Below are 26,677 nucleotides of genomic sequence, written 5' to 3'. Positions count from 1 at the left end.
TGAATGTAAACTTTTTATTTGTCAACTAAATTCCATTACACTACAAAGAACAGTAAAACAATGGTACATCAAAATGCAGAAATAAACTTTGAAAGACTGCTAGAATAAATAAAATTTACTATTTCTCAAAAAATTACTATGAAGCTTCAGTTTACCCCTTCCTATCCCCTCTTTCTTCCTTGAAAAAACTCCCTTCTGAGCCCTTCATTTGACAGGCAAGACCACAGCTACATGCAGGCAATCTCTCATACCCTACAGTAGGGATAATTAATCTCATCATTCAACATTCAAACTGACTTTTTGCCTGCAGAAGTGTTGTAGTGCACAATAAGCCTCTGCAAACCTTTGCCCTCCAGCCATCTTAATCATAGGCCTGCAGTCACTGAAGACAATTGCTACTGGTTACTGCATCTTCACAGCTGCTCTCTTGGAAGCTTGTTCATTATCATTTTTCTTGGACATCTGTAGTTTTATGGTTAACCAGACCTAGTTTCTTGCAAGTCATTTTCAAAATTCACTTGAATTACCACAGTAATAAGCTTATTAGAAATCAAGAATCTCAAGTTTTTTTTTAAAGTCAAATTTGTATGCAATTTAAACATCTAGTATCCAAACTGTTTTTGGAAAGCAACATTCTGACTTAACATTTCTACTATTAACATTGGTAAATATCCAAAATGGAAACAAGGTCAAAATGCAGGCACTCCCCTATTGAGTGTCAGAAAACAAATCAAGCTGCTGCAACTCATTCAAGTTCAATGGTTTGGATTCTTCAGAACATGTATGACTAGACTGAATTATGCTTCACTAATTAGTTTGAATGAAAATCCTAAATCACATTAAAACAAGGAAGCCACATTTCACCTTGTTCACCTGCAGGTCAGATAGTGAACCTCAGTATTGTATCAATATGAATTGGTTCCTAAAAACCAGGCAACAAAAAGCCTTCACAAATCCAGCTTGAGAAAATTTAAGAACACTTACACAGGTAATAGTAATAAAAAAAGTAGATTGATGGTTCCCCTCTTCTGCCTTTTGGTAGCTAGAAGTCAAAGTTTGCAAAAAAGGCTCATTACCAAAACCATACTGGACTGATTATTCTCCTAAAAATCTGACATTTAAGATACAATGCTGAAGTTATATGCAAAGGGCAAATTCTGGGAACCAGCATTGCTCCTTTAAAGTCATTAAAATTAAAGAAAAAAGCTTTTCAGATTTTAATACAGCAAAATTTTAACAGGGAGCCACTGGTATATAAGTACAGGTAGCAAAGGTCCAATTAGGTGATGACACATCAGGGAGCACTCCAATAAACATATGCTGCAGAAAAGTGGTTGCCATTGACACAAGCTGGAAACACCCTTTGCTCACAGGTTGTTAACATGGCACTGCTATAAGTCCCAGAAACAGCCAACTTGCAGTGTTCAAAAGGAAAAGGGCACTCCGCAGAAAGGTGGGACAATTCATGACACATCTGTGAATAAGAAAAGAAAATGTCAACTCCACGCCACACTAAGATACTAAGTTTTAAATTAGCGTATTTTTGTTTTGCTGCAAAGATAGAAGTCTGCCTTTTGCACAGGAACGGCTAACAACTGGAGCTTAATGTCCAACTACCAATGGACAATAACTGAATACTCCATAAAGGACTGGCTTTTCCTCAGGCCATTTTTCAATCATCAGAAACAAGGACACCTCATTTAGTTCCCTCCCAAGATTTTGAACAAATTGACTGTACATCCTTTGAATTACATTGTAGCTGCTAAAGCAACTGAACTTCAGCAAGCTGCTGCATTGATGCCTACAGCACCAGGTTCTCCACCTGACAAATGGCGGCTCTCTGTGAAGGCACAGTAAAATGCAAACCAACAGTCGCTTGTATGAGCCAATACTGCCCATTTTATTCTGGCTAGATGTGTAGCATGCCCATACAAACCGGCAATGTGGGTTTTATTAAAGTTGCTCTCATGAATTTTTTTTAACTGTGCTATTATATGGTGTCTCACATTGCCACAAGTGTCAATGCCATCTGATTGGGTAAATGGAACTAGAGACTACAAGAAGTGATTCAGAATATAAACTGACCATACGCGGGCTGGGCAGTGAAGAAGCTCAAATACATTCAGACCTCTGCTCGCCATCCTGTTGTAATATAAAGCAGCAAATTCCAAAAGACTAGAAGCTCCAGTTTATCGTATAGATTCATCTATAATTCTACAATATAAGAACAGCATCAGATTTGCTCTGAACGTATGTAGCTGGAACGCTGAAAAGCCAAGAAGCCGTCTATTTTAAATTAGGATTTTCCTTTTTTCCTCCCAGTAACTGCAAAAGCAGCTTTCTGTTGACGAGGCATATTATTGCAAATAAAACATGCAATGCTACAGTGTGGCAGAGTGTAGATTCAGCCTTGCTTTTCAGGGACATGCATCTTTTCTTTTCCTGGAGGAAAAGTGCAAGGTGAGTCACCTCAAGCCACATTCAAGGCAACTAGTTGTTGCTGACTAGAGACTGGAAGATCTTGTCCTCTCAGTCAAGGTTAGGGCACATACAAACCTAAAATGGAGATACACACATTTAGCATTACAGCATTTGAAAAAAAATATAAGTTGTTCTATATACATACAGCTTGCAGGTTGTTCGCCGTATCGTCGCATAATCTGGTCGTGCGTGAACTTCACAAAAGTATCATATTGTTCTGAAAAAACATTCAGATCAAATCAACTTCATGAAATCCATTTTTAAAAAAAGACTTTTAACCCAGGCTACAGTGAAAGACTAGGTACCCCCATTCTGATCAAAAAATGAAAAAAAATTAATGTATAAAGGAAACTCTTTCAAATGCTACATGGCAGTTCTGTCCATAATTAAGAATGAGCATGCACTGACAACATGTGGTGGAATGCTTCCCCATTCCACCCTGCGCTCAAACAGCAGCTCTCCATGCTGCCCCTAGCAGAGTCACAGATGACACAAATGAAAAGACTGGATATCTTCCACCTCCAAAAATATCCTCTAGCAAAGATGGTTGAATTAATATTTGGGAACCAAACAAGTGCCTCCTGCTTCCAAGATGCCTCTATCACCCTTTCCAGTCGAGTCAGGAAAGCACAATCAATCAAGCCTGACAGAAGGCCTTAAAAATGTACTCAGGACTGCTGAGCCAAAGCATGCCAGCAACCTAACTTCTCTTTTCCCACCCCCAGCTCCTAAATGCTATACTCATGAAAAGCCAACAAGTAAACTCAGACGACTTCCCTTTCTTCTCTACCCCGTTCCCATGTATACCTTCCAACATGTCTGGATGCAGGAACCACTACATAATATGAACACCCACAGCCCACAAAAAAAAATGCAGTAAACCACATGGCACAAGCCAAATGCAGATCAGCTGTGGAGCCAAGGTACCAAAACTGCACAAATATCACTTGTTTTTGTGAAAAAATTAGAAAATAAAAAAGGAACTTGTGATGCAATGATTTCTCACACTACCAAGACTAATTAATCCATTACTTGTCCAAACTACCATATCTGTAAATATAATTATGAACTTGAACAAAAAAAAAAAATCAGGATGTAGCACATCTACTTCTTTTGGGGAGTTGGGATGGGAGGGTTCAAATTTTTGGTACAACCCAGTTACAGCAGCAGCATTTATGCAATTTAAAAAAGGAAACAAGTTACAGCAAAGACCATTCTCAATACATTTATAGCTACAAATTGAAACAAAATGTATATATGGCAAGCTATCAAAGCCTTAGAACAATTCCAACTTTAGCAACAGGACTGTAAACTAAAATGAACAGGCACTAACTACTGCCTCTAGGTTTACCATTGACAGAGTACAATTTGAATATTCGACACCCACAACCCCAGCTACTTTTTTTTTGGCCATGGACAGAGCATTTTTGATGGTGCTGCAATGCTGTGAAATCTACCATGCAACAGATTCCACACCACTGGGAACAAAGACTAGAACAAGAGTCATTTAATTTCTACTGAAAGCAGTTCTGTTTTGTCGTTGAACACAAGCCAACGCTGATTGCGAGGTTTCAAAGTGGGGTCCACAAAAGGATCTTGAGATTATTACGTACTGGCACAATATTTGTTACTTTATGCTAATAAAAATTATTTTTGGCCACACCTCTGATTTCCTTTCAATGGCTGAGTTGGTCTTGGAAGCTAGGACTTGGGTCTCTGAGTATACTAGCATTTCCAAACTACATGTTACTTTGTTGGATGCTACCTGCAAATGAAAAAGTTGGAAAACACCAAGATCTGGGCCAAAAAAAAATTTGTGAAACTACTGATTATATTGAGATTGATCATCAAGTCTTTTTCTTTTTACTTTTGAGGTACTGGAGTGCAATAAAAAAAAAATCTTTTTATTACACAGCTCCAGTCACAAGTGTAAATATCTGCATTAAATTAAAACAACTATCCTAATAAGCCATGTTATCTCAGCATTCCCAAAGGAAAAGCAGAGTTCAGTAAGAGGCAAAGGAAAATACTACACTCCAAATGCGTTAATTCAGTACTGGCCATTGTGCTGCCTTATTTGAGATTCCACTGAGCAAAATGCGAAGTCTCCACAGGTTTACCTGCCAGCTTTGTATCCAGTATTTCTTCATACTCTTCACGGACTTTCTCTTCTCGCTCTTTAATCAGGCGTTCACATATTATTCCAACTTGCCTCAAAGTGAACAGTGGCTGGTCTTTCTTTGACTGTGGTGACAATGATCCAGATGAAGTGCCTAGGGTTTTAAAAAAGAAATACAAGACTGGTTATTCTAACTTTTTAATTTTAAAAAAGCTGGAAATGTACATAAAAAAATCAGTCAGCATCTAAAAGAGGATGACAGTGAACATTTCAGGTGGAACATTTCCCCAGAACTCCTTTTTGCATCCATCATTATTTTACATTGCTCCTGTTCACTTGGGATTAACATGTAGCACACTATACATATTATCCTTAATTAACACTTCTCAACCCAGGGTCTGCAAGAAGGTTTCAAGGGGTTCACCAAAAATAAATGCCTATAGCTGCTGCAGAACATCACTGAATGACATCTGGGTCTGCCGTGGAAACAGTCACATGGCCCTAGAGGCTCATGGCCATCAGTCCACCATACTGTCATGGAAATGGCATCCAGTCACAGCGGGTGCACTCCGCTCAACTCGTCAGTAATGGACAAGGGAAGAAACAAGAGCTGATACAGCTGTCAATACTGTCGGTCTCAACAGCACTACCAACCTCATCACAAAACAGTAAATCAGCAGCAGCAAGATAAATTACAAAAAAGAAAAAGAAAAATCATTGCAAACGTATACAATACATACCAGATATCGATAAATTTCTAATTTGATACTTCCACATCTTGACAGAATTCCTGATCAGCACCAGCAATAGCTTTCACATTAAGTAAAATCAATTAATTTGAATTGCACGATTAATTTTTGTACAGAAAAAATACTTGTATACCAAAAGTACACACAAGCAGACACAAAACAACATTCTGGGTTACATGGGGATGGCTGTGATCAGGCAAAACAATGATTGTAAACAGAAAACAGGGAAGAGAAACATGAAGCAAGGCAAAGTTAAATGTCTGGGGACCAGCAAGCTGTGGTGTGAAGAAGTCCATGTGCAACATAACATTGCACATATGCTAGCTACCTATATAAAAAATACCAATCACAAACTAGCACAAGAAATGGCTCCTTTTTTTAAAAATTCCTGTTAACAGGAATTAAAAACCACCACAAACAAATTCTGATTTCTGGCTGGTCAGGTTTCCTCAGCAAGCTAACATCCCTAAAAAGTACAATTTATAAAAAAATATTTATTTTTTATTTAGAGATACAGCACTGAAACAGGCCCTTCAGCCCACCGAGTCTGTGCCGAACATCAACCACCCATTTATACTAATCCTATATTCCTACCACATCCCCACCTGTCCCTATATTTCCCTACCACCTACCTACACTAGGGGCAATTTTTGCAATATTTAAACCTATTAAAATTGCCCAAACCCTGATAGAAATCCATCCAATACATTTTGCTCCAAGATCCCAGGACTTCACTTTTGCTGCTTTCATGGAGCTAGTTTTGGACCACTGAGAGATCTTCATTTTTGTGTGCCATCCATATGTTCAACCTGCCCTCCCCATTAAAAGGCACTGTTCACTCTTGAATTATGACTGTGTAGCTCCGCCGAGAGCTGGCATGGATGCGATGGGCCGAATGGCCTCCTTCAGTACCGCAAATGACAATGCCTCTTTGGTACCTTATCTGCAATGACTCTCTTCCAGTCCCCCAAAACTTTGCCATACTCTAGCATGGTATCACTGTTCCCAGTATGTTTCCAGAGCTGGTGGACACCAGTGTATATTTGAAGCCCATAACTGTACTATGGACTACTTCTAACCATATTCTCCAAGTTATTCCAGGCCCCATTATTCTACTTTCTCCTCCCTACACCACACTCCTCCCCAATTCAAAGCCACCCCCTGATGTGCTCCCTTCCCTTTAGGCCCCAGAACATTAAAAAGAAAAAATATCCAAGTGCCTGAGTTCACATCCCGCAATCACTTCCAGGTCAAACCTAATTATTCTCTCCCAGGCCAGGCCTGCTTCACCCACTCCCCTCACATGCCAACCCAATACTTTCTCATAGTTGCAGCTTCAAGCCAGACCCATCCCCAACTCTATTCCAATCTCTCCTCCTCTTGCAGAACTTCTCTGATAACATCTCCATACTTGACCCCAATAATCACCACATCCAACCAACGTTCCCACTAAGCTGCGCAGCAACCTGAAAGTCCCTGTGCACAGGCTGGCCCCTTTAAATTAGGTGTGCAGCCGCGCACTCAAAAAAAATTAGAGGGAACATTGCATCCAACACAATGTATGCATCTCACCTTGCTGCTTACTTTTTCTGAGCTCTATGGCACGCAATCAGTAAAGAAATACATGTAAGAGACAAAGTTATGAGAAGTGACAAGAGAAACAAAACAATGAGACTGTGGGTGCATGAAACAAAGACAAAAGGAGGATATGAAAAGAAAATGGGAGATAAATTTTAAATTCCATATACACTGACAAGATTAGCTATTTTATATTTTATGGTGAAATGAGGTTAGAAGGCAAGGATAACTGATCCAAGCATAATTCAGTCTCCATTTTAGAGTCATACATTCTTCCCTTAAATTTTATATGGAATATTTTGATTTTATATTATTGATAGCTGAAGAGCAAAATTGATGGCAATTTGGGAAGTAGTTGAGTTGGAGCACAGAAGAAGCCAATATAGGCTAAGAACTAAGAAGACAGAAAAAAAGTGAAACTGAAGTCATAATCACGTAAGTAGTTCCATAATAGAGGTGGATACAGGAATACCTACTACAAGTAGTAAGGGTTTTGTAGACAGAATAGGCATGCAGCTTTTAAGATTTCTAATATATTATTGATTGTATGATACATGGAATAATGTTCCCATAATTCTAAATCTCAGTAATGATGCCATGAAACTATTGAATGTTGTAAAACCCATCTGGTTCACTAATGTCCCTTAGTGAAGGAAATCTGTTGTCCTTACTTGGTCTGGCCGACATGTGATTCCAGGCCCACTGCAATTTGGTTGACTCTAAACTGCCCTCTGAAATGGCCTAGCAAGCCACTCAGTTCAAGGGCAGTTAGGGATGGGTAACAAATGCTGGCCTGCCAGCAATGCCCACAGCCCATGAAAGAATTTTTAAAATGGCTGTCTCCCCAACTCAAGAATCACCAGAGGAGATCCATTATTTTAGACAAGAAAAATTTATGTAGGTAAGCTCATCCCAGTTTCAACAGTTCAGGATTTCTCTCTCAAACAAACATCGGACTCCGGAAATTACCAGGGGGGTGGGGGGGGGGGGCAGTCTACATTTTATGTCCAGAGCTCACCTACCTGCTCTTCCATCCCAATAGACCCTCTACCCCCTACTCCTTCCCCAATCAGGCTTCCCACTCGATAATGAACATTGGCCTATGTATCTGCCCAGATCTCAGCTGGTGAACTGATGGATCCAAGATATGTCTGTGTTACTCCCTTTCATTGTGCACTTGTACCTCACATTCTTTGCCTAAAGTGTAGCAATTTACATGCCAGTATCTCAAACTTAATTTCCCCTCATTCTGTATTCTTTGTTATCACTTGCATTCACGTTTTCTGCAAATATGACAATTTTTTTTTCAATACTGTGATGCAAACAGGATTGAAGCACTAACCCCTGCACTACTCCAGATAATATCAAAAGAACAAAGAACAAAGAAAATTACAGCACAGGAACAGGCCCTTCGGCCCTCCAAGCCTGTGCCGATCCAGATCCTCTACCTAAACATGTCGCCTATATATCCTTTCCTCCAATTTCCTGACACTGCACTGCATAAGGAGTTTCCTATTTTAAACATATTATTTTGTTAGAGTTCAGTGGTTTTATCTAACAGAATTAGATATCTTTCATGTGGAACATGTCAAAAGTCCAGAAGAATTCATCATAGCGAGCTCCATCACTACAATTGCAATAGTCTCGAATTCTAGGAGATGCGTCAAGCACTCTGTCCCTTCTAAATCATGCAGACATTTTATGCCATCAGTGGACAGGCACTGCTGGAGCCTGATCATTAAAATGGTTTCCATTAATTAACATGTTATTGATGTTAGACTAATGAGCCCATAGTAGCTTGGGTCAGATTTGTCAGTTCCAAGTACAGGTGCCATGTTTGTTTCTAATCTTATGAAACCTCACTGTTGTCCAATAATTCCTTCAGGAACATGGCCAGAATCCCACAATATTTTTACTAATCTCCTTTAGTAGCTTAGAATATTGCAATCTAGTCCAGGCTGCTTATAGGGACTAAAACCTCAGGTATTTCAGTCATATCTTTACACGATTCAGTATACTGCAAAAATTGTACACACTCACATTAATAGTTTCCACAAATATTAATAACTGCTTGCATATTATTGACCTACATTGTTTTGCATACACATTCTAAATTACAATACTGTAACTTTGAATCAGTTTGAAAAGAATGTTTGTGTAGTCTTTGTGAATTTCTCCTGAACTAAATAGCAGTTGTCTATATACATTTATAATCAATTTGTCATTTACCAATGGCAGTCTGCCCTAACATCATTCAAAACTGCCACATGAACAGAAGGCCAAGTGACAAGAAGCTACCACATCTTACATTACACAGGTTAAGCAGAAAGAACAAAAAAAGTAATTCTGTTCACTGTTAAAATCTACTTTTATGAGTACTACAATGGAAGTGATCCACGTTGCAGATGAGTGGTTTCTGTACAGATATTCTATTTCCCTGAAGTCAGTTGCTAAACTCATCTTAAATATCTGATAGCATTTAAACAAACGTGAGTTTCTGCTCAGAATGAACCAAGAACTAAAAACAAACATGTTATACACATCTATCAGCCATGTAACTTTGAATGTATACAAAATTGTGAAACATTAATTCTTGCACAAAGGGAACCAATTCCAAGGATAATTCTGTGCAATATGTTAAGCCTCCACCAAGCCCATTTGTGAATTAGTAAGTGATGGATAATCACAGTGCCTTGTATCCTGACCTCCTTGTTTAAAACCAGGGATCATTTTATAAACATCTCAGCTGCTGCTGAAGCATACAGATCACAACAGTTTTTGCAGACAAATGTTAACCCCATCAGTAATGCAAATTCTAACAAGGAATCTGGATATCCACACTTAAGGCTGCACATACCTTGCAAAGCTGGTCCATTTAATATTGGAATATGAGATTGTGTATCACTCGAACAACTGCCCTCTGTTTGGTGCAGGAAACTTTCTAAATGCCTCCTTTTCTGAATGCGTTTGTACTCCTGTTTTATGTTGTACAGAATTTGTTCTGGAAACAAAAACAAAAAAAACTTTTCAACTGAAAGAACGTCTTTAAAATCAGACGCATAACAATCTAGAGATTCTGCCAGTAAACAATACATTGGTTTGAGACTTAAAATGTTTTCACTGCTAATCAAGTTATTGAAAAGTAACAACATACACATTTAAAAACAGAACATCTGTTTAAAAAATAAAAAGGTAACATGACAAAAACAATATTTGCATAAGCAGTATACTTAATTTAAGCCAATATAATTGAAGCCATCAGGAAATAATTCAGCATATAGCAACATTCCCGAGAGTTCTGCTGACCACCTTATTCTGGTAAGTAACTAAAATGGTCACGACTCAAAAAAAAAACAACTTTACAAGTGTCAATGCACCAACAGTCTATTTGTATGGGTTTGCTCCACTGCTTCAATTTTAGTAAACAGCATTGACTTATGTTATTGGCAAAATAAGGAGAGATAATGAGCGTGTATTTTTGTGAACATACTGGACTAGGTACAAATATACCAATTTTTTCAGCACAAAAAAAGTGTTCAGTTTTATTCAATATAGTTACTCTGAGTTCAAAGTTTCTTGATTCAAATGATTAGTTTTTTTAAATAACAGGATTCTGCACTACAGTTAACTACTGGGAATTCAATCTAACTCTGCCATTAGTTACCTTTAACAGACTGTAAAGTATGAACGACCTGTCCTTTGTTTCTGAGATAAAGTTTACTCAAAGCACAGAGTTCACAACTTTATATCAGTCCTTAAATGATCTGCAAACTGGGTGGGCTGAAAGAAATGAGAGAAATGGTACCAGTGATCCTGGAATGGATTTTTAAGCAGAGGAAGCAGCCCTAAAGATAGTGGGCACCGTTTACTCTGGATTTTATTAAACAAGTTAGTAACAGCAAGTCACTTATGATTTGCAGTGTTGTAACCAAAATAAAATTACACTTTATAATGGCTACCCATATAAAAAACTAAAATGCAAATCTCTGCCTAGGAGGCCCCCAAAGCTGCTATCCGTGGAATTTCATAGAATAGAGTCAATCTATTATCCTTTCAGAATATTTTACCAATAAAAAGTTTTAATTAGTTTTCAAAGCATCTCTAGGATGCCAATCCACAGCATCACTAGTTGCCTTTTAATCGTCTATAAATACAAATATTTGTGATACCGTCGACAATAGAACTGGTACAATGCAATAGAGAACCACATCTGTAGTGGCTATCTAACAGATAAAAATTTTAAAACAGTACTTTGGAGCCCATTACCTATAAAATGTGCCTTATCTATAAAGTTCAGGTAATTTGCTTCAAAGACAATTGCTATAGGCAGCATAGCATTCAGAAATTTAATTGTGAAATTAATGTAAGTGCAAATCAGACAATATGCATCATTTATAGTTTTGTTGAAAAAGGATCAATTTGACCAGTCAAATCTTCCAAGATTAAGGTGGTTTATAAAAACAATGACTCAAAATAATAACCTAAGATATAAAAGATGGAACAGAGTTTTACAAGGAAGATGGAGTGCAATGGCATTGGCAATCTCATCCTCCAGTTGGAAACCTTGCCCAGATGAAGAGCTGTCTCCTTCCTGCTATCACTGAATGCAATAGATATTTATAAATCACAACCATATTCAGTCTTTTTTTGCACTAAGTATTGTACTGAGACAGGCAAACCAGTCAGCAGTGATCTTTCTACAAATTTTGCACATGAAATTTGAACGTACTAAATTCAAATGCTGACTTAATGAAAACATTTGGTGCAATGGGAATAAAAGAGCGAGATCTATGACCAGATTTTACATTGTGTTCACATCTCAGCCCAATCAACTGTCTATATATAAAAAGAATTGTGCTCTGGTCAGTAATGAGCCCGGGATAACTAATGCCTTAGTGCATCAGAAATAGACATAAAGTGCAGTTGTGTTGTGAATGTGAAATGAAGGTCAGCTTATAGTCAATGACGCTCTCCTTAAGGTGTGGTCTACTGGCGCGCATTGCTTAAGTTCACAAATGAAGAATGGCCACTTGGATATGGTTCTGAAAGACATCTGTTGTCCATAGCACAAACCAATAGCATTAGAAAGATGGCATGTTTAACTGGCGTTTAGGAAATTTAAAAAAAGGTGCATACAACTGAATTCCACCTACTATTTGATGTCAGAGGAATGGAAAACGTAAACAGACCACATGTTAAAGACCGTACAAAGATGAAATAAGTTTGACACCCCATGTGTATAGCATTAGCAACATTTAATACTTGTACTCCACTTGCAATATAAGGCAAGATGTGCAAGCCAAGTGGTACATTTTTAAATACCTCACATCTTCCCCAGCCAGGACAGTGACCAATCCACTCATAGGACTCAAATCATCTATCAGACGATAGATTATGCTGATTTGTGTAGATTCAGTGGGCTGGATTTTACGTCGGATGGACGGGAGCTGACCACCAACGTAACAGTCAGTGGCGAACCCGCTTCCACCTGGCCTGGGGATCATTCCCGCATTTTACGGGTCCCCAGGCTTTAACTGTTCTGAGGCGGGGCTTCCACCCGCTTGAGGGAGGAAGTCCCACCTCACTGAGCTGCTAGCCAATCATCGGGCCGGCAGCTTAGTCCCAGCAGTGCCACTGGCAGCGGTGGCCACTGCTGGGACTGCAGGCCAGCTGATGACAGAGCCAGGAGCGCAGGTAAGTTTGGTTTGCCTCACAGGGGGAAATTGGTCGGGCCCCTGCCAGGCAAGGGTGGTCGTTTAGGGGTGGGGAAATGGAGGTGTCTTGGGTCCTGTGGTTGGGGGAAGCGGGGGCAGCCCTCAATCAGGCACCATGTGCCCATTTGTCAGGGCCCACCCCCGGGGCGCTGAAAGGCCACCAGCTTTCACTGGGCGGTCTTTCCCGGCTTTAGGACGTCCACTTGCCACGGGTAAAAAATCCCCATGGAGGCAGGTGAAGGCCTTTAAGTGGCCGTTAATTGGCAACTTAAGGGCCTTGATTGGTCTGGGGCAGGCAGCCTGTTCACCCCCCTCAAGCCCCGCTCTACGTAAAGCGGGATGGAGGTGCGAGTGGGTCGGGAAGGCCTCCTGCTGCATTTTACCCCACCCCCCACCAGCTCGTTGGGGTGGCGTAAAATTCCGGCCAGTGTGTTGACAGTTTTTAAAAAAAATATTGCTAAAAACAAAAGCTTCTGGGGCAGATTGGAGCCCAACTGGAAATACACAGTGAAATTAAATGCTTACACCCAGTTTCCAATACCTTTAACTGTGAAACTATGGCAAATTTGATACTCTAAGTAATCATCTTGAAGCAGAGAAATCTTAAATCCCTGTTCTCAATTTGACCGATCACTGACAAAAATTTAGAGATATAGCTTCTGCCTGCACAAAGGTTCCCCATAGCAAAAAGGGCAAATCATTACAAACGTATGCCATATTTAGACTTTAACAAGTTATCGGTCTACTACATGAGGGATCTTAAACTCATTCTGAAAAACTGTCAGTAAAAAATAAATTACAGATGAAAAATGTTAGCCCAATTACATACTGCAACATCCCTGAAAATTAAGAACAGCATTTTAAAACTACATGGCTGTTACTGGCAGTTTCCTGTAAATGAAATGAACACTATAGGTGAATTGCAAAATTCTCAGATGAGTTGCTGTAATAAACCACATAATTTCCATCTTAGCTGTGCGCAACACATTATGGTATATCCCAGCAGGACATAAATGACAAATGCAGCAGTTCTCTCAAAGTCAGAGTTCCCAAGCATGTTGGCACGGATCAAACAAAGGCACCTTCAATGGATCCGACATGTCCACAGGATGGAAGTCGGTCATAAACCCAAGGATCTTCTGTATGGTGAGGTAGCTGGGGCCAGATGACCAGTGGGGTGCTCAAAGCTCTGCTTCAAGGATGCTTGCAAGCGTGACATGAAGGCCCTAAACATCGACTATCACACTTGGGAGACCCTAGCTGGCAAAAGAGGCAAATGGCAACACATCCTGTGGACTGGCATGCACTACCACAATGACCAGTGGCTACAGCAGCTTGACAACAGGCGCCAACACCGAAAACAACTCAGCATCTCTTAAGAGATTCAGGTGCAGCTGTTGTCTCGAGGGTTGGCCTTCACAGCCTTCAGCAAAGGTGCACCAAGAGAAGACACCCCACCGAAATGGACTGCTTGCTGCTGTGTTTCTTCTATAGATGGAAGGATGCCAACCATTTGTTATACTCGGGATGGAGTTCTACAGTCTATTAGCCTTCACCTGTGTCCTGAACTTGGCACCAGCTTAGCTCAAATCAATGACAGTCTATGGACTAATGGGTTTGGGTAATCATAACCTAGTTCTTCGTGCTAATGCAGGACAATTTAAGAAGTTTAATTGAGAGATCATTGTGGCCAGTTTAGTAAATAAACATATTCAATCTGATGCAATAGAAGTAGGGCCCCTTCTGAGTCTAAGGCACATCACAGGAGAATAAAGGGAGCATCTGGCCTACATCTGTTCTAGGAGTGCTTGATAACAAGATAACCAACATGATTCTCCATTTCATTCCTCAAAACCAACATCTCACTTTATCTCATTGTGTAGAAATTTGTGTTATATTTATATAATAACTATAGAACTAAAGGTCTAGGTTTCACTTTCACTATTGCATAGAATCTTCCCACCCAGTTTTCCTCTGCAATCTCAGGTCTAACCAGAAAGGTGAAACTAACCAGCTTACACAGTCAAACCTTAACTTCTTAAAAAAAACACATTATACCACAATTACTCCTATCCTTTTCTTGTAAAATAAATATTGAGCTACAAATTAACAAAAGTGGATATTAGAACTGAATTTACATATTCTGAACAGCTTTAACACTGAAATCAAAATGCCCAAACAAGCCAATTCACATCAGGATTCAACAGTGTGATGGTTAACAAAAATGTTGCACAGAAAAGAAAACATATGGTTCACTCAAGAGCTTTACCGCAATAATCTCTCTTACCACATAGGCAGAACGTAGTCTTATCTGTGGATTCAGACAAATAGAGTACACTCTTTTTTGGAAAGTAACAAGTTTTGATCTTGTACAAAATGGATCTGGTTTTACATAGCATATGATTAAATATTCTGTATCCTACTCAAGATATGCAATACAGCCTTAAACAAAGCAAACACTTTCAAAACAGGCCATACATCATTTCCCTTCTGGGTTATAGGGTCACGAAGTTAGGGAAAGCAGGATTTAAAGTGTACATTGAGGCAACAAAAAGATTCTCACATCAATGAGAAACAGACTAAAAGCATTTGTACAACAGTCTCCAGGTCAAATAGGGAGACGTATTTATAGGCTGTCAGAAATCTTGACAGTTCACCTCGCTTTGAAAAAGCGATTGCCCCTCCCCTAATCTCATGCACAGATCAATAGATGTAAATCACTGGGCAGACCATTGGGTGGGGGGAGAAAGGGGAGAAGGGGGGATGCGGGGGGGGGGGGGGGGGGGAGAAGGGGGGATGCTGGGGGGGGGGGGGGAGAAGGGGGGATGCGGGGGGGGGGGGGAGAAGGGGGGGGGGAGAAGGGGGGGGGAGAAGGGGGGGGGGAGAAGGGGGGGGGGGAGAAGGGGGGGGGGAGAAGGGGGGGGGGGAGAAGGGGGGGGGGGAGAAGGGGGGGGGGGAGAAGGGGGGGGGGGAGAAGGGGGGGGGGGAGAAGGGGGGGGGGGAGAAGGGGGGGGGGGAGAAGGGGGGGGGGGGAGAAGGGGGGGGGGGAGAAGGGGGGGGGGGAGAAGGGGGGGGGGGGGGAGAAGGGGGGGGGGGGAGGAGAAGGGGGGGGGGAGGAGAAGGGGGGGGGGGAGGAGAAGGGGGGGGGGGAGGAGAAGGGGGGGGGGGGGAGAAGGGGGGGGGGGGAGAAGGGGGGGGGGGGAGAAGGGGGGGGGGGGGAGAAGGGGGGGGGGGGAGAAGGGGGGGGGGGGAGAAGGGGGGGGGGGGGAGAAGGGGGGGGGGGGAGAAGGGGGGGGGGGGAGAAGGGGGGGGGGAGAAGGGGGGGGGGGGGGAGAACGGGGGGGGGGAGAAGGGGGGGGGGGAGAGAAGGGGGGGGGGGGGGAGAAGGGGGGGGGGGAGGAGAAGGGGGGGGGGGAGAAGGGGGGGGGGGGGAGAAGGGGGGGGGGGGGAGAAGGGGGGGGGGGGGGAGAAGGGGGGGGGGGGGAGAAGGGGGGGGGGGGGAGAAGGGGGGGGGGGGGAGAAGGGGGGGGGGGGGAGAAGGGGGGGGGGGGAGAAGGGGGGGGGGGGAGAAGGGGGGGGGGGGAGAAGGGGGGGGGGGGAGAAGGGGGGGGGGGGGAGAAGGGGGGGGGGGAGAAGGGGGGGGGGGGAGAAGGGGGGGGGGGAGAAGGGGGGGGGGGGAGAGAAGGGGGGGGGGGAGAGAAGGGGGGGGGGGAGAGAAGGGGGGGGGGGAGAGAAGGGGGGGGGGGAGAGAAGGGGGGGGGGGAGAGAAGGGGGGGGGGGAGAGAAGGGGGGGGGGAGAGAAGGGGGGGGGGAGAGAAGGGGGGGGGGGAGAAGGGGGGGGGGGAGAAGGGGGGGGGGGGAGAAGGGGGGGGGGGGAGAAGGGGGGGGGGGGAGAAGGGGGGGGGGGAGAAGGGGGGGGGGGGGGGAGAGAAGGGGGGGGGGGGGAGAAGGGGGGGGGGGGAGAAGGGGGGGGGGGGAGAAGGGGGGGGGGGAGAAGGGGGGGGGGGAGAAGGGGGGGGGGGAGAAGGGGGGGGGGGAGAAGGGGGGGGGGGGGGGAGAAGGGGGGGGGGGGGGAGAAGGGGGGGGGGGGGAGAAGGGGGGGGGGGAGAAGGGGGGGGGGGAGAAGGGGGGGGGGGAGAAAGGGGGGGGGGGGGAGAAGGGGGGGGGGGGGGGAGAAGGGGGGGGGGGGAGAAGGGGGGGGGGGGGAGAAGGGGGGGGGGGAGAAGGGGGGGGGGGGGAGAAGGGGGGGGGGGGGAGAAGGGGGGGGGGGAGAAGGGGGGGGGGGAGAAGGGGGGGGGGGGGGAGAAGGGGGGGGGGGAGAAGGGGGGGGGGGAGAAGGGGGGGGGGAGAAGGGGGGGGGGGAGAGAAGGGGGGGGGGGAGAGAAGGGGGGGGGGGGGGAGAAGGGGGGGGGGAGAAGGGGGGGGGGGGAGAAGGGGGGGGGGGAGAAGGGGGGGGGAGAAGGGGGGGGGGGAGAAAGGGGGGGGGGGAGAAGGGGGGGGGGGGAGAAGGGGGGGGGGGGAGAAGGGGGGGGGGGGAGAAGGGGGGGGGGGGGGAGAAGGGGGGGGGGGGAGAAGGGGGGGGGGGGGAGAAGGGGGGGGGGGGAGAAGGGGGGGGGGGGGGAGAAGGGGGGGGGGGGAGAAGGGGGGGGGGAGAAGGGGGGGGGGGAGAAGGGGGGGGGGGAGAAGGGGGGGGGGAGAAGGGGGGGGGGGAGAAGGGGGGGGGGAGAAGGGGGGGGGGGGAGAAGGGGGGGGGGGAGAAGGGGGGGGGGGAGAAGGGGGGGGGGGAGAAGGGGGGGGGGAGAAGGGGGGGGGAAGAGAAGGGGGGGGGGGGGAGAAGGGGGGGGGAGAAGGGGGGGGGAGAAGGGGGGGGGGAGAAGGGGGGGATGGGGGGGGAGAAGGGGGGGATGGGGGGGGAGAAGGGGGGGATGGGGGGGGAGAAGGGGGGGATGGGGGGGGAGAAGGGGGGGATGGGGGGGGAGAAGGGGGGGATGGGGGGGGAGAAGGGGGGGATGGGGGGGGAGAAGGGGGGGATGGGGGGCGAGAAGGGGGGGATGGGGGGCGAGAAGGGGGGATGGGGGGCGAGAAGGGGGGGATGGGGGGGGCGAGAAGGGGGGATGGGGGGGGCGAGAAGGGGGGATGGGGGGGGCGAGAAGGGGGGATGGGGGGGGCGAGAAGGGGGGATGGGGGGGGCGAGAAGGGGGGATGGGGGGGGCGAGAAGGGGGGATGGGGGGGGCGAGAAGGGGGGATGGGGGGGGCGAGAAGGGGGGATGGGGGGGGCGAGAAGGGGGGATGGGGGGGGCGAGAAGGGGGGATGGGGGGGGCGAGAAGGGGGGATGGGGGGGGCGAGAAGGGGGGATGGGGGGGGCGAGAAGGGGGGATGGGGGGGGCGAGAAGGGGGGATGGGGGGGGCGAGAAGGGGGGATGGGGGGGGCGAGAAGGGGGGATGGGGGGGGAGAGAAGGGGGGATGGGGGGGGAGAGAAGGGGGGATGGGGGGGGAGAGAAGGGGGGATGGGGGGGGAGAGAAGGGGGGATGGGGGGGGAGAGAAGGGGGGATGGGGGGGGAGAGAAGGGGGGATGGGGGGGGAGAGAAGGGGGGATGGGGGGGGAGAGAAGGGGGGATGGGGGGGGAGAGAAGGGGGGATGGGGGGGGAGAGAAGGGGGGATGGGGGGGGAGAGAAGGGGGGATGGGGGGGGAGAGAAGGGGGGATGGGGGGGGAGAGAAGGGGGGGAGGAGAGAAGGGGGGGAGGAGAGAAGGGGGGGAGGAGAGAAGGGGGGGGGAGAGAAGGGGGGGGAGAGAAGGGGGGGGGAGAGAAGGGGGGGGGAGAGAAGGGGGGGGGAGAGAAGGGGGGGGGAGAGAAGGGGGGGGGAGAGAAGGGGGGGGGAGAGAAGGGGGGGGGGAGAGAAGGGGGGGGGAGAGAAGGGGGGGGGGAGAGAAGGGGGGGGGAGAGAAGGGGGGGGAGAGAAGGGGGGGGAGAGAAGGGGGGGGAGAGAAGGGGGGGGGGAGAGAAGGGGGGGGGGGAGAAGGGGGGGGGGAGAAGGGGGGGGGGGAGAAGGGGGGGGGGGGAGAAGGGGGGGGGGGAGAAGGGGGGGGGGGAGAAGGGGGGGGGGAGAGAAGGGGGGGGGGGAGAGAAGGGGGGGGGGGAGAAGGGGGGGGGGAGAAGGGGGGGGGGGAGAAGGGGGGGGGAGAAGGGGGGGGAGAAGGGGGGGGGGAGAAGGGGGGGGGGAGAAGGGGGGGATGGGGGGGGAGAAGGGGGGGATGGGGGGGGAGAAGGGGGGGATGGGGGGGGGAGAAGGGGGGGATGGGGGGGGAGAAGGGGGGGATGGGGGGCGAGAAGGGGGGATGGGGGGCGAGAAGGGGGGATGGGGGGGGCGAGAAGGGGGGATGGGGGGGGCGAGAAGGGGGGATGGGGGGGGCGAGAAGGGGGGATGGGGGGGCGAGAAGGGGGGATGGGGGGGGCGAGAAGGGGGGATGGGGGGGGCGAGAAGGGGGGATGGGGGGGGCGAGAAGGGGGGATGGGGGGGGCGAGAAGGGGGGATGGGGGGGGAGAGAAGGGGGGATGGGGGGGGAGAGAAGGGGGGATGGGGGGGGAGAGAAGGGGGGATGGGGGGGGAGAGAAGGGGGGATGGGGGGGGAGAGAAGGGGGGATGGGGGGGGAGAGAAGGGGGGATGGGGGGGGAGAGAAGGGGGGATGGGGGGGGAGAGAAGGGGGGATGGGGGGGGAGAGAAGGGGGGATGGGGGGGGAGAGAAGGGGGGATGGGGGGGGAGAGAAGGGGGGATGGGGGGGGAGAGAAGGGGGGGAGGAGAGAAGGGGGGGAGGAGAGAAGGGGGGGAGGAGAGAAGGGGGGGGGAGAGAAGGGGGGGGGAGAGAAGGGGGGGGGAGAGAAGGGGGGGGGAGAGAAGGGGGGGGGAGAGAAGGGGGGGGAGAGAAGGGGGGGGGAGAGAAGGGGGGGGGAGAGAAGGGGGGGGGGAGAGAAGGGGGGGGGGAGAGAAGGGGGGGGGGAGAGAAGGGGGGGGGGAGAGAAGGGGGGGGGGAGAGAAGGGGGGGGGAGAGAAGGGGGGGGGGAGAGAAGGGGGGGGGGGAGAGAAGGGGGGGGGGGAGAGAAGGGGGGGGGGAGAGAAGGGGGGGGGGGGAGAGAAGGGGGGGGGGAGAGAAGGGGGGGGGGGAGAGAAGGGGGGGGGGGAGAGAAGGGGGGGGGGGGAGAGAAGGGGGGGGGGGAGAGAAGGGGGGGGGGAGAGAAGGGGGGGGGGAGAGAAGGGGGGGGGGAGAGAAGGGGGGGGGGAGAGAAAAGGGGGGGGGAGAGAGAAGGGGGGGGGAGAGAGAAGGGGGGGGGAGAGAGAAGGGGGGGGGAGAGAAGGGGGGGGGGAGAGAAGGGGGGGGGAGAGAAGGGGGGGGGAGAGAAGGGGGGGAGGAGAGAAGGGGGGGAGGAGAGAAGGGGGGGAGGAGAGAAGGGGGGGGGAGAGAAGGGGGGGGGAGAGAAGGGGGGGGGGAGAGAAGGGGGGGGAGAGAAGGGGGGGGGAGAGAAGGGGGGGGAGAGAAGGGGGGGGGGAGAGAAGGGGGGGGGAGAGAAGGGGGGGGGGAGAGAAGGGGGGGGGGGAGAGAAGGGGGGGGGGGAGAGAAGGGGGGGGGGGAGAGAAGGGGGGGGGGAGAGAAGGGGGGGGGGGAGAGAAGGGGGGGGGGGAGAGAAGGGGGGGGGGGAGAGAAGGGGGGGGGGAGAGAAGGGGGGGGGAGAGAAGGGGGGGGGGAGAGAAGGGGGGGGGGGAGAGAAGGGGGGGGGGAGAGAAGGGGGGGGGGGAGAGAAGGGGGGGGGGGGAGAGAAGGGGGGGGGGAGAGAAGGGGGGGGGGGAGAGAAGGGGGGGGGGAGAGAAGGGGGGGGGGAGAGAAGGGGGGGGGGAGAGAAGGGGGGGGGGAGAGAAGGGGGGGGGGAGAGAAGGGGGGGGGGAGAGAAGGGGGGGGGGAGAGAAGGGGGGGGGGAGAGAAGGGGGGGGGGAGAGAAGGGGGGGGGGAGAGAAGGGGGGGGGGAGAGAAGGGGGGGGGGAGAGAAGGGGGGGGGAGAGAAAGGGGGGGGGAGAGAAAGGGGGGGGAGAGAAAGGGGGGGGAGAGAAAGGGGGGGGAGAGAAAGGGGGGGGAGAGAAAGGGGGGGGAGAGAAAGGGGGGGGAGAGAAAGGGGGGGGGAGAGAAAGGGGGGGGGAGAGAAAGGGGGGGGGAGAGAAAGGGGGGGGGAGAGAAAGGGGGGGGAGAGAAAGGGGGGGGAGAGAAAGGGGGGGGAGAGAAAGGGGGGGGAGAGAAAGGGGGGGGAGAGAAAGGGGGGGGGAGAGAAAGGGGGGGGGAGAGAAAGGGGGGGGGAGAGAAAGGGGGGGGGAGAGAAAGGGGGGGGAGAGAAACGGGGGGGGAGAGAAAGGGGGGGGAGAGAAAGGGGGGGGAGAGAAAGGGGGGGGAGAGAAAGGGGGGGGAGAGAAAGGGGGGGGAGAGAAAGGGGGGGGAGAGAAAGGGGGGGGAGAGAAAGGGGGGGGAGAGAAAGGGGGGGGAGAGAAAGGGGGGGGAGAGAAAGGGGGGGGAGAGAAAGGGGGGGGAGAGAAAGGGGGGGGGAGAGAAAGGGGGGGGAGAGAAAGGGGGGGGAGAGAAAGGGGGGGGAGAGAAGAGGGGGGGGAGAGAAGGGGGGGGGAGAGAAGGGGGGGGGAGAGAAGGGGGGGGGAGAGAAGGGGGGGGGAGAGAAGGGGGGGGGAGAGAAGGTGGGGGGAGAGAAGGTGGGGGGAGAGAAGGTGGGGGGAGAGAAGGTGGGGGGAGAGAAGGTGGGGGGAGAGAAGGTGGGGGGAGAGAAGGTGGGGGGAGAGAAGGTGGGGGGAGAGAAGGTGGGGGGAGAGAAGGTGGGGGGAGAGAAGGTGGGGGGAGAGAAGGTGGGGGGAGAGAAGGTGGGGGGAGAGAAGGTGGGGGGAGATGGGGAATGTGGAGATCTGGGTGGGATGTGGAGATCTGGGTGGGATGTGGAGATCTGGGTGGGATGTGGAGATCTGGGTGGGATGTGGAGATCTGGGTGGGATGTGGAGATCTGGGTGGGATGTGGAGATCTGGGTGGGATGTGGAGATCTGGGTGGGATGTGGAGATCTGGGTGGGATGTGGAGATCTGGGTGGGATGTGGAGATCTGGGTGGGATGTGGAGATCTGGGTGGGATGTGGAGATCTGGGTGGGATGTGGAGATCTGGGTGGGATGTGGAGATCTGGGTGGGATGTGGAGATCTGGGTGGGATGTGGAGATCTGGGTGGGATGTGGAGATCTGGGTGGGATGTGGAGATCTGGGTGGGATGTGGAGATCTGGGTGGGATGTGGAGATCTGGGTGGGATGTGGAGATCTGGGTGGGATGTGGAGATCTGGGTGGGATGTGGAGATCTGGGTGGGATGTGGAGATCTGGGTGGGATGTGGAGATCTGGGTGGGATGTGGAGATCTGGGTGGGATGTGGAGATCTGGGTGGGATGTGGAGATCTGGGTGGGATGTGGAGATCTGGGTGGGATGTGGAGATCTGGGTGGGATGTGGAGATCTGGGTGGGATGTGGAGATCTGGGTGGGATGTGGAGATCTGGGTGGGATGTGGAGATCTGGGTGGGATGTGGAGATCTGGGTGGGATGTGGAGATCTGGGTGGGATGTGGAGATCTGGGTGGGATGTGGAGATCTGGGTGGGATGTGGAGATCTGGGTGGGATGTGGAGATCTGGGTGGGATGTGGAGATCTGGGTGGGATGTGGAGATCTGGGTGGGATGTGGAGATCTGGGTGGGATGTGGAGATCTGGGTGGGATGTGGAGATCTGGGTGGGATGTGGAGATCTGGGTGGGATGTGGAGATCTGGGTGGGATGTGGAGATCTGGGTGGGATGTGGAGATCTGGGTGGGATGTGGAGATCTGGGTGGGATGTGGAGATCTGGGTGGGATGTGGAGATCTGGGTGGGATGTGGAGATCTGGGTGGGATGTGGAGATCTGGGTGGGATGTGGAGATCTGGGTGGGATGTGGAGATCTGGGTGGGATGTGGAGATCTGGGTGGGATGTGGAGATCTGGGTGGGATGTGGAGATCTGGGTGGGATGTGGAGATCTGGGTGGGATGTGGAGATCTGGGTGGGATGTGGAGATCTGGGTGGGATGTGGAGATCTGGGTGGGATGTGGAGATCTGGGTGGGATGTGGAGATCTGGGTGGGATGTGGAGATCTGGGTGGGATGTGGAGATCTGGGTGGGATGTGGAGATCTGGGTGGGATGTGGAGATCTGGGTGGGATGTGGAGATCTGGGTGGGATGTGGAGATCTGGGTGGGATGTGGAGATCTGGGTGGGATGTGGAGATCTGGGTGGGATGTGGAGATCTGGGTGGGATGTGGAGATCTGGGTGGGATGTGGAGATCTGGGTGGGATGTGGAGATCTGGGTGGGATGTGGAGATCTGGGTGGGATGTGGAGATCTGGGTGGGATGTGGAGATCTGGGTGGGATGTGGAGATCTGGGTGGGATGTGGAGATCTGGGTGGGATGTGGAGATCTGGGTGGGATGTGGAGATCTGGGTGGGATGTGGAGATCTGGGTGGGATGTGGAAATATGGGGGGATCTGGGTGGGATGGGGAAATGTAGGGGGATCTGGATGGGATGAGGGATTGTGGGGGGATCTAGGTGGGATGAGGGATTGTGGGGGGATCTGGGTGGGATGGGGGATTGTGGGGGGATCTGGGTGGGATGGGGGATTGTGGCGGGATCTGGTTGGGATGGGGGATTGTGGCGGGATCTGGTTGGGATGGGTAAATGTGGGGAGATCTGGTTGGGATGGGGAAACGTGGGGGGGGGAATCTGGGTGGGATGGGGGAACATGGGGGGGGGGGGAGAGATCTGGGTGGGATGGGGGAACGTGGGGGGGGGGGGAAGAGATCTGGGTGGGATGGGGGAACGTGGGGGGGGGGGGGGAGATCTGGTTGGGATGGGGGGATCGTGTGGGGGGGGCGGGGAGAGATCTGGGTGGGATAGGGGAACGTGGGGGGGGGGCGGGGAGAGATCTGGGTGGGATGGGGGAACGTGGGGGGGGGCGGGGAGAGATCTGGGTGGGATGGGGGAACATGGGGGGGGTGGAGATCTGGGTGGGAGGGGGATCGTGGGGGGGGGGCGGGGAGAGATCTGGGTGGGATGGGGGATCGTGGGGGGGGCGGGGAGAGATCTGGGTGGGATGGGGGAACGTGGGGGGGGGGGGAAGAGATCTGGGTGGGATGGGGGAACGTGGGGGGAGGGAAAGATCTGGGTGGGATGGGGGAGATCTGGGGGGAGGGAAAGATCTGGGTGGGATGGGGGAGATCTGGGTGAGGGAAGAGGGGGGAGGAGTGGGGGAAAGAGAGGGGTGGAGAGATGGAAGAGGTGGGCATAAATGCGAGTTGTGGGACACACGCCCAGCCTGTAACCCGGAGATCTGAGCGGGCTCCAGGCACCGCCCTCAGTTAGACAGCGCCCAGCCGCCAGCCCCCAGCCTCGGCTACCTTCCCCTTCCACCTCCCCCCGGGCACTAACTGACCTGTGGTAAGGCGGGGGGTCACTTCCCGGAAGGGAGACGGCTCCATTTTCAGGTATTTCTGCGGGGAGCCGGCCGCTGAGCTGAGCGGGGTGCAGCGCCTCCTCTTCGGAGACTGAGACGAGGGGCTCAGCAGAGGGTCGAAATCGATAGTCCTTTTGAGAGTGGCTCCGCAGGCCATGGTGTCGGTCGGGGGTAGTCAGGAAAAAAGGAGGAAGAGCGACTGCAGGCACCGGGGCTTCTCTTCACGCTGACGCTCCGACTGGCGCTGGCGGTTCGGTTACCACTAAAAAGCCGGTTGGTTTTTTTACCCTCGCCCGGAAAGTGCTTCGCTCCAATATCCTCCCGGAATGAAAGCGCCACTCGCCACAGTAATCGTGCAACACCAGCCGAGGCTCTGTCACCCAGCAGCGGAGCCGATGCGGACGGATGGTTTTTTTTTTCCCCCCCCCCTGGCCTCAGCCTCCCTGTCTCTCTCCGGCCTCGCACCGTGATGGCGGCCCAGGCCACAACAAACAACGCCAGCCTCACTCTGGCCCCGGACGCCGCCGCAACGCGCAGGCGTGACCCCGCCCAGCCCTGGCCAGGACCGGCCGCGCCGCCTCCGGGGACTTGTAGTCCTAAAACCCCCCACACAACGGCCTGGAGATGGGGAAGGGAACTACAAAGCCCAGGGTGCACCACGGCAGGAGCACCACCCAGCTGTTGTATTTAAATCCCTCATTGGTAAATTCAAGCAGTAACAAGATTTGTCCAGTGATCAATGAGAGTTCTTACAGCAGTAATTGGTGTAGCCCACCAGGAAATCCCACAAGTATCTTTAAAAAATAAGGAAGTGTTCTTGAATTTTTCTGTTCTTCTATTATATGCTGCAGAAATTCTGAAATTGTGCTTTCCTTCCTGGATTAAATTAAATTGCAAATTAGTTTTTCTTTAACAACTCAAGTAAAAGGGAAAGTATGGCTTCACCCTTTTCAAAGCAAGAGCTTATAACCTTAACGTGGGGAGGGGCGGGTGAGCTTTTCTATACTCTAATGAATAAAAAACAAGTTTAATATATAAACATATGGAAATTTCTTTATTTTTAGATTGGTATATATACCATTTTGACCTATAAATACTGTAAGTACCATGAAAGTCAAGTGAGAGAGTTTATAGATCTCTGGTATTTGCTAAATGTCAAAACATTTAAGACACTTTTTTAGGAGAAGATGGAGTGGTTAATATCTACTCCCTCCCCCGTTACTAAATTTTAAATATAAATCAAAATTTAAATGTTAATTAACAACTTTAATAGCTCAGCTTCACAGAGGCAGGAGCAAAAGAAAAATGCCATGTCCACAAAGCAGATTTTAGGAGCTTGGTCAAAGAAGTGAGTTTTAAGACAGATCTTAAAGGAAGAGAAGCATATGAATTTAGGGAAGGGAGTCCAGAGCATGTGGTGTAGGCAGAAGAAGACACAAACACCAACGGTGGGGCAAAGGGAGGGAAAATGCAGAAGTGTCAAAGCAACAGGCAGGTCGGGAGGTTAACACAGGAGGAGGTTGCAGAATTGGGACGGAAATAAACATGATTAAGAATTTAAAATTTGAGGCATTGGGGTGCCCGGAGCTGAGGTAAATGAGTGAGCACAGGGATGATGGACAAACGTAACATGGTGCAGGATAAGACACCGGGATGAACTAATGTTTTTGGAAGGTGGAGGATGGGAGACTGGTATGAGAGCATTGGAATAGCCAAGTCTGGAGATAACAACCATATAGATCACGGTGTCAGTAACAGATGGGCTGAGGTAGGGATGAAGATGGGCAATGATACAGAGGTAGAAGTAGACAGCCTTTGTGCTGGACACAATCTGCAGCTGGAAAATAAGCTTAAGGTCAAATAGGATGCTGTCTGGTTTACCCTGAGACAGCTTGGCTGGAGAAGGAGATGAATTAATGGCATGTGAATGGTAGGGACTGCAGATGATGGTATTGATCTTTGTTGTATGTTTGGTTAGTCTAGCTAGGAGAGATTAGAGTCATAGAGTTATACAGCACAGACACAGGCCCTTCGGCCCATCATGTCTGTGCTAGCCATACAGCACCCAACTATTCTAATCCCATATTCCTGCACTTGGCCCGTAGCCTGGTATGCTATGGCGTTTCAAGTGCTCATCTAAATACTTCTTAAATGTTGTGAGGGTTCCTGCCTTCACCACCTCTTCAGGCAGTCCGTTCCAGATTCCAACCACCCTCTGGGTGATAAAATGCTTCCCCAAATCCCCCCTAAACCTTCTTCCCCTTACCCTAAATCTATACCCCCTGGTTCCTGACCCCTCCGCTAAGGGAAAAAGTTTCTTCCTATCTAACATTTTAATGCCCCTCATAATCTTGTACACCTCAATCATGCCCCCCTCAGCCTTCTCTGCTCTAAGGCAAACAACCCTAGCCTTTTCAGTCTCTCTTCATAGCTGAAATGCTCCAGCCCAGGCAACTTCCTGGTCAATCT

At 50.7% G+C, this 26,677-nt stretch overlaps 1 protein-coding gene across 1 annotated transcript; it reads right to left on the bottom strand.

The window, feature by feature from the left end:
- Nucleotides 1-24,731, bottom strand: akirin2 (akirin 2). The gene is made up of 5 exons (XM_068026612.1): nt 24,188-24,731; nt 9,785-9,928; nt 4,602-4,754; nt 2,627-2,698; nt 1-1,474 (listed from the first exon to the last, which is right to left on the bottom strand). The coding sequence occupies exons 1-5, from the start codon at nt 24,363-24,365 to the stop codon at nt 1,464-1,466; spliced, it is 558 nt and encodes a 185-aa protein (XP_067882713.1). The 5' UTR covers nt 24,366-24,731; the 3' UTR covers nt 1-1,463.
- Between the last annotated feature and the right edge of the window lie 1,946 nt (nt 24,732-26,677).

Source organism: Heterodontus francisci, chromosome 3 (assembly GCF_036365525.1).
Source record: "Heterodontus francisci isolate sHetFra1 chromosome 3, sHetFra1.hap1, whole genome shotgun sequence".
In the NCBI taxonomy this organism is placed as follows: Eukaryota; Metazoa; Chordata; class Chondrichthyes; order Heterodontiformes; family Heterodontidae; genus Heterodontus; species Heterodontus francisci.
Note: the sequence above shows the minus strand (reverse complement) of the source record. Positions and strands in the feature narration are given on the sequence as shown.